Source organism: Lycium ferocissimum, chromosome 11 (genome assembly GCF_029784015.1).
Source record: "Lycium ferocissimum isolate CSIRO_LF1 chromosome 11, AGI_CSIRO_Lferr_CH_V1, whole genome shotgun sequence".
NCBI lineage: Eukaryota > Viridiplantae > Streptophyta > Magnoliopsida > Solanales > Solanaceae > Lycium > Lycium ferocissimum.
Genome location: NC_081352.1, coordinates 51,913,062 through 51,921,522, shown reverse-complemented (window position 1 = coordinate 51,921,522; position 8,461 = coordinate 51,913,062). Strand labels below are relative to the sequence as shown.

Here is an 8,461-nt window from a genome sequence, read left to right as displayed (position 1 = left end):
TTTTTGGCAATTTTTAGCAATTGTCGAAATTTATAAAAATATGAATTTTATTAAACTATTTAAGATTTAAACTTTGACATGCTATTAGACAGACTTGCTAATCGTTGATATTTACAAATTCAGTGATCAACTCATGTGCTTTGGTAAGATACTAAGATGTCAGTAATATCATATCCATCTGTAAGATTTAATTATGCAGGTAATCTAAAGGAAATTCATTGAAAGAAAAAACCAATTACAAATTTAATGCACTAATTACAAAACTAAAGATTGTCAGTGAGCAACAGTGAAAGAATTCCAATGTTGGATTGGGCAGTGGTGTACAAAATTGTGTGGGAAGCGTGTGATGACGTATAATGACATAAGGGAAGGACATTTTAGTCAAGGCATTAAAAAATGTGTACCGAAGCTACAGTAAAATTCCTTCAGGTTTAATCAGACTGCTCCATTTATGCCGAAATGACCGAAAAGCCCCTAAAAAGCCAAGCAAGCGTGTTGACCTGCTGTGTGCTTATGCCCTTTTATAGTATAGTAGAATTTACTTTTTGTTGGATGATTTATTTATCTATCAATAAAATAGTCACCGGGGCCCAGTGACCTTTCTTTAAAAAAAAAAAAAAATGTTTAACTTTACTTGTCATTTTTTTTTCACGCTTCTTAAGTAAACATTAAATAAAATGGTAATATGACTAAATTATTCTTATTTGTATTGACTTCAATTTAATAATATTTACTTTTTCATCATTTTAATCTCTCTTCACATTAATTGAGTAAGTGTAAAGGTGAAAATTAGTAGTTAATTATATCATTGTTTTCTAAGCGGAAAATGGCCAAATATACCCCTGTACTATTAAAAAAGGTCTAAGTGTACCCCTCGTTATATTTTCGGTCCAAATATACCTCTCATTATACTTTTGATCCAAATATACCTCTTATGTTATACTTTCGATCTAAATATACCCCTCCCTTCATACTTAGACATTGATTTATCCTTATTTTTAACGGAATGACATAAAAAAAACCGCCCCAATTTTTTATCCACTACCCGATTCCAATGTCATTACCCAATCAAATTCCAAAACAAAAGAATTCACGCTTGTCTGAATACCTGCAACAATTTCATCAGTCCGTTGCATAATTTGCAGCTTCAATCTTCTTTCAATTGAATTTGCTTTTGCTTTTGTATTTGATTTAGTTCTATATTGCCTCTTTAGTAATGCATTGCATTTCAGAATATGACCCATTGCATTTTCCGTTCATTCACCTAAGAATCCTTCACTTGAATATTTTGCAATGGAAATCTTTGACTAATTAGATGAGTTTGCAACAAATAGTGAGGTTTTTTTTTTGGCAATTAAAAGAGACATAATCATCAAGTTCATAAAATACAAAGCCAAGGGAGAGAAAATCCTACTCCTTCCTTTTAAAATCAAAACCAAACAGACTAAGCTAACCGCTACCTCCAACGGTGGGAAATCACAAAATCAAACTAAGAGAAATTAGCAATACATGTCATCAGTCTACAGCAATGGCATACGCAAGATTTTTCATAGGTAGTGTCACCATGTAAAAGAGTGAACAACTGAATAACTACAATAATATCATATTATAAAAAGACAACTCGAATCATATTAATAAATTTAGTATCGAATTAGAGTAGGAAAAGACATGCTACAGTTGTTTTACTGTTGTTTCATGCCAGTTATATTCTAGTTCTTTTACTTATTTAGGATTTAAATTAAAATTTGTTTTTAGGATTTAGATTATAATGTAAGCAAAAAAGTTAGTCTGAGCGACTTTGAACTCACAACCTCATCCCCAAAATTGGAGCACCTAACCAACAGACCAGCGCACAACTTTGTGTAGAAGCAGTGTCACTTTACTAATTTAATCTTTTACGTTCGTTCTATTTATTTTTTATATATATATATCTAGTTAAAAATTTCGATGAAGCAGTGTCACGTGACGCCCCTTAGACCTACGTAAATTCCCCCCTAGTCTATAGTTACTCCTAGCTCATATATATAGTGTCAGTTAGAGTTGGTGGAGCAAAGTTTCCAGAGGTTTGTCCTTTTGTTGAAAGATTCGAGCATTTCGTGCTGTCCAAATATCATAAATCACAGCAGCAAAGCTAGCCTTGAGTATAGTTCCTTTAGCATTCTTGCCCCTAGCCATTTGTTTCACCCATTGCCATTCAGCCTTCCAGTTCAAGATTGTCCTATTCCAGTTTTGCCATTCAAGTAGTTTCCTCGAGATGGTATGAGTATAAGAATACTCAAAATAAAGGTGAGCAGCTGTCTTCGGAACACTTGAGCAAAAGATACAATTAATTTGCAGTAACAAGAACTCCCCATTTAATAAGTAGAGTTTAGGTCCTCAACCTATCATGTAATTGCAGCCATAGTATAAAAACCTGTTTAGGCTCAACAAGATTATGACATATGAGTTGCCTCCATGCAACATTTGACACATCCCCTCTCAGTCTTTTGTAAACTGCAACTATAAGAAATTTACCTCTATGCAGTAGTGTGGTTTGGTCTCCCAATGTCCTGTAAAACTTCCTCATTTGAATAATTTTCCTAACCATCCATGATTCTTGAGTAGGGATCTTCATGTCAGATAAGTTTTGTTGCTTTATGTAGTAGGTATGCACTCATGTTATCCACAATTTGTCCTTCTTCAAACTGAGAGCCCATAAGAGCTTACATAGTGCAGCTTGATTCCATACTTGCAGGTTCAAAATGTTTAATCCTCCGGCTCCTCTAGGAAGACAAATATGATCCCATGAAACTAGTGCCCTCTTTGTAATAACAACTTCTCCAGACCAGAAATAGCTTCTACATGTAGTTTCAATCAACTTGATCACCTTCTGAGGGAGAAAAACAGTTGAGTCCAGTATGCTTGGACCCCAAACAACACAACCTTAATTAATTGCAGCCTACGGCCTGCATATGACAGGCATTTTTCCATCCATGTTGTGATTCATAGTGAGGTTAGTTACACTTGTTATATATGGCAGTTGGAAATGAGCGTGAATTCCTTTTTTTTTTTTTTTTTTTTTTTTTTGGGTCGGGTGGTGGGTAAAAAAATTAGGACGGGTCTTTTTATGTCATTCCATTAAAAATAAGAATAAATCAGTGCCAAAGTCTAAGGGGAGGGATATATTTGCATCAAAAGTATAACGGAATATTTGGACCGATAGCATAACAAAGGGTATATTTAAGCCTTTTTAATTGTAAAGGGGTATATTTGACCCTTTTCCGTTTTTCTAAAATAACAACTCTTTTGGACTATCTATTTTAATAAAGACGACAAATAAAATTGACCGGAGGGGGTACTAAATTACTCATATTTCCTATACTTTGAAAACCTAAAATTAACAACTCGTAGCCAGTCCCCCGATGTTGGCCCCCATGATATATAGTTCATGCTTCAGTTTTCGGACACTGTCTGGGCATGTGAGGATGATGGAATCCCACATCGAAGATGGATGGGTTTCTTTACGCACTCTATACATGGCCTGGACAATTCTCACCCTTTTGAGTAGAGATGTACATGGATTGGGTTGGTTCTGGGTTTCCAAATATCAAATCAAACCAATTATGTCGGGTTTTAAATTGATAAACCAAACTAAATCAATAAATGTCGGGTTTTTCAACTTCTGGTTTTTTCTGGTTTTTCGATTTTCTCAGGATTTTCGGGTTTCTTTTTTCCGAAAAAATCTTCATACAAATTATAACTTTTACTTCAAATATTTCTTTAGTCCTAATAAGATACAACTATACAATTAAAGTGTTTCTTAATAAAATAACAAAAATGTGAAAATGAGTGACTACATTGTGATAAAATATTCAACAACAGAATAATGAAATAGCATAAAATAAATATTGTTAATTAATAAGGCATAATGAAAATGATCATCATCTAAAAATACTAAGTCATGCTAAAATAGTACAGCTAATACTCCCTCCGTCCCAATTTATGTGATATCGTTTGACTGGACACAGAGTTTAAGAAATAAAGGAAGACTTCTAAATCTTGTGGTCTAAAACATGCCAAAGATATTTGTGTGGTTATAAATCATTTCATTAAGCGTAAATGGTAAAATTTAAATTGTTGCCAAAAGAAGGAAAAGCATCATTCTTTTTTGGACGAACTAATTAAAAGGAAAGTGTATCACATAAATTGGGACAGGAATTGGGACGAACTAATTAAAAGGAAAGTGTATCACATAAATTGGGACACGGGGAGTAAGTATTAATTACATGAAAAGAAAAAAATTAAGTTATATATATTTATTGTCTAAATTAACGATGCAAAACGAAAGAATAAATATCCAACATTGCTGTCATTCCTATTGTTAGGATTGAATTACTTTTGTTATGAGCATTAGTATTGATTTGGTTTTGGTTTGGACTTTATTTGAGTTACTAACATCTATGGGCTATAAAACTTATTGGAACATTCAAAATTCTAATTCCAAGCTTGAAATAATATGTTAAAAGACAAAAACTATGAAAAAACTTAAGAAATATTTATAAATTACATTATAAGTAAATCTTTTATGTATAAACTATACTAAAAATTTATATACAAGTAATGCCGGGTTAGTTTGATTCGGTTGACTTTTTTTAGTTAAAACCAAACAAAATTAATTATGGTCATTTTTTTTTTCAATACCAAACTACTAGTCGGGTTTTATCTCGGTTTGATTCGGATTATCGGTTTGGTGCGGTTTGTCGGTTTTCTTTATACTCCCCTATTTTTAAGCTAGTTTTTGAGATTGGGTCAGACCCAAAATCCATTTCTTTATCAAATAAGTTTGGAAAATAATTACTTAATGATAAGAATAAAATTGAAAAGAAATTATTTCCTAATTTGCTAAAGTGTAGTGGACAAGCAGAAAAGGGAAGTTTATTTTTAATGGGACTAGTTCTTGAGATTTGAAAAAAGTGAGCATCAATTTTGGAATTTTAGGATAACTTCCAAATACTTGGAGGACGTGTTATGCAATTTTCTTCCTATAAATGGTCTTTCACATCTCATGTGACAAAACAAGCAAATTTAAAAAGTACCCGTAATATTCTGAAGTCTGTTTCACAGGTACATTCCATGGTTAATTTTTCTATTAATTAGTGGTTGCCTGTATGTACCAACTCCTTTTATCTTTGTTAATTCAGTTTTCCTTTTTGTTTTGATTAGATAAAAACGTATGGCGGACCTCATCTCAAGCTGGTCAAACAAATTAGAAGCAGTTCCTTCAAGTCATTGCATACCATTACATGAAAGACCAGTTGATCCAGTTCCAATTGTTAAGGATATTCCAATAATTGATTTGGGAAAAGCTAAGGTTGAAGAACGAGCTGTTGTTGTCCAACAGCTTCTCAAAGCTTGTCAAGAATATGGGTTTTTTCAGGTGTATTATTTCTGCAATAATATATACTCCCTCTGTCCTAATTTATGTCGACGAATTCGAATTATGAGGGTCACACACTTAATTTGAACTATGAATTTGAGTATGAATTCTTCAAAAAAAAAAAAAAATTAAAATAATTTACATACTTTGAAAACCACAGAAAATTAAAACAAGGCAACATAGCTAATGAGATAATTATAATCAACAAAAAATTGTTTGACCATGAAATAGTAAGATCTTCACGTGCAAGGGGACTGAGGTAGTACACCTTTTCTTTCCTCTCCCTAACAATGGAAATGCAAAAACTTTTATACCATTCTCATAATTAATGATAATATGGAACAAAAGTAAAAACAAGAAATTTATTTAAAACATGATAATTGAAAATGAACACGAATTGAAACAGGTAATCAATCATGGAGTACCGGAAGATCTAATGGATGAGGCAATGAAAGTGTACAAAGAATTCTTCAGTTTGCCAGTGGAAGAGAAAGCGAATTATGCAAAGGAAGCAGCAAATAATACAGCAAGAGGTGCAGCAACACTGTATAGTAGCAGTGCAAAGCATTATGATTCAGAGGAACATCGATACTGGAGGGATGTCTTGGAACACAGCTGCAATCTTGATGGTGAAGACAAAATAACTTGGCCTGATAACCCTCCAAGATATAGGTACATGATTTTTTTTTTTTTTTTTTTTTTTTTGTCTTTTCATTTTACCCTTATGTATTATTTTTAGGTAGTTACTATGTCTGAAATATATAGCTGAATTGGCAATCATGAATTTTATATATGGAAAAGGGCCATGCCATTCAACTATGTGAAATTGAGCAGATACGTCCTTCATTAATACTTTAGCACTAATATGCCCTTAGCATCCATTATTTGGTCTAAATTTGCCTTATTTTAATGGCACCCATCGATTAACCATGGCATCCATCGATTAACCTAATTATATACTCATTAATAAGTGAAAGGGTCAAATATATCCTTAAAGTATGCGGAATTGAGCAGATATACCCTTGGTTAATAGTTTAATATTTTTTTAACATGTGCAGATTTAATATTTCTTCAATTTTTTTTCTTACCTTGTATTTGCATGTCAAAGTAAAATATGATAATGAACTTTCAGGGAGGTTATTGGTACATATTCTGATGAAGTGAGAAAGCTAAGCAAGATCATCTTGGCTTTGGTAAGTGAAGGGCTAGGGTTGGACGCAGGGTACTTTGACAAAGAACTTGGACAGAGAATGCTTGTCAATCACTATCCAGCATGCCCAAATCCAAGTTTAACTTTGGGAGTTGGTGGACATTGTGATCCTAATCTCATAACCATTATCCAACAACAAGTATATGGCCTTCAAATATTGAAGGATGAGAAATGGATCGGTGTGGAGCCTCTACCTCATGCATTTGTTGTCAATTCTGGTTTACCACTAACGGTACAATTTCTTAAATTTTTACTCCACTTGCTTCATTCTATGTGTCTTAGTTAATTTGAATGAGCACGAAATCTAAAATTGTTAAAAAGAACTTTTCAATTTTGTGTTATTAAATTAAAGATGTATAGTATAGCATGACATTTTAAAATACTTGTTGAATCTTATGGTCTAAAATATGTCATGTTATCCCTAGAAGAAAGTGTCATCAAAAGTTAAATCTAGATTATTGGTATTGAAAACTTACTAAATATAGAACGATACGTTCTTTTTTAAACTAATTAAAAAGGAAATCGAGATACATTAATCGAAACAGATGGATTAATAAGTAGGAAGTAAGTGAACACAAAAAAAATTCTAGACTTGTCACAATGCTTGTTTATTGCTCTATGGTTGTATATATACAGGTAATTAGCAATGGGAAGCTGGCAAGTGTTGCACATAGAGTGGTGACGAACACAACTCAAGCACGTACATCCATTGGTACTTTTATTTGTCCTGAAGATGTTGTTGAACCTGCAAAATCACTTGTTGGTCCGGACAATCCTCCACTGTTCAAATCCTTCAAATGGGGCGTTGAGTTTATGCCACATTACCTCAGCAAGAAATCGGTCTACCACGCAGCATTGGAGCCTTTCAAAGTCGATGCTTAAGCATTTGTGTGTGAGAATGATGGGAGTCTCAGCTACTAGTTTGAATTTCCACCAAAATAAGAGCTTTAATTTGCAATGTCTCTGTAATTTGTAACCTAGGTTTTGATCGAGCTTGTTGTTCATGAATAAGAAGCTTTGATTCCTTTTTTCTGCATGTTCGGATCTACCATTTGCGCGGAGTAGTTCGACATATTTTTGCTCAGACCAAAAACAATGAAACTTTTTAGTACTTCCATTTCAATTTATGTGGAAAATTTTGTATAGGCACGGAGTTAATTTTCTTATATGAACCCTAGAAATTTATAAGAATCAAACGTCATAGGGTATCTAAAGGTGGAAATTATGGAATTTCTAGAATGAATTCTTAATATAATTATGTAGAGATTATTGAATTGGGAATTTGAATCATTTATAATGGAGTAAACAAGGGTTCTTGAAAGTAGAACAAAGGTGAGTTCAGATATTGCTTTTCCTAAAAGTTATTTTCATACCAAAGTCATGCCTACAATGTGCTTGGTATTTGTTACGATCAAACAACTTCTATGCACTTTAAGAATCTAGTTCTTAGAGTAATCGCGTAAGAAGATAATGCAGCGGAATATAAAATCAACACAAGAATTTTTACGTGAAAAACTCCTTGCTCAAGGGAGTAAAAAATCATGACCTATATTCTATAGGATGTATCCAAATCTTCACTAAACCAAAGAGTCATATAAAGGTTACAGCAAACCTAAGGAGCGTAAACAGTCCGTCTATGATCAAACAATTTAATCAACGAACACCTATTACACAAACTTGCAAAGGTAAATAGATGGAACCACAACAAACCTAACCTATGACAAACTAAAGAACTTGATAAGCTTCGGTTCTTCGTCGTCTTGAAGGTGGCTCTCTTAAGATAAAGTGTTGACTGCAATAACTTTAGTCTCTCATTGGAATGTTGTGATTTGTTG

At 33.0% G+C, this 8,461-nt stretch overlaps 1 protein-coding gene across 1 annotated transcript; it reads left to right on the top strand.

The window, feature by feature from the left end:
* The first annotated feature begins 5,052 nt into the window (after positions 1–5,052).
* On the top strand, positions 5,053–7,662 carry LOC132037700 (hyoscyamine 6-dioxygenase-like). Its single transcript, XM_059428266.1, has 5 exons — positions 5,053–5,103; positions 5,203–5,416; positions 5,823–6,088; positions 6,549–6,858; positions 7,263–7,662. Exons 2-5 carry the CDS (start codon positions 5,213–5,215, stop codon positions 7,506–7,508), a joined length of 1,026 nt encoding a protein of 341 aa, XP_059284249.1. The 5' UTR covers positions 5,053–5,103; positions 5,203–5,212; the 3' UTR covers positions 7,509–7,662.
* The last annotated feature ends 799 nt before the right edge of the window (positions 7,663–8,461 follow it).

Excerpts from the sequence above, each read along its gene's own strand:
- LOC132037700 (XM_059428266.1), top strand. The coding sequence starts at position 5,213 with ATGGCGGACCTCATCTCAAGCTGGTCAAACAAATTAGAAGCAGTTCCT. Across the intron at positions 6,089-6,548 it reads GATAACCCTCCAAGATATAG|GGAGGTTATTGGTACATATT; the intron begins GTACATGATTTT and ends ATGAACTTTCAG. Across the intron at positions 6,859-7,262 it reads ATTCTGGTTTACCACTAACG|GTAATTAGCAATGGGAAGCT; the intron begins GTACAATTTCTT and ends GTATATATACAG.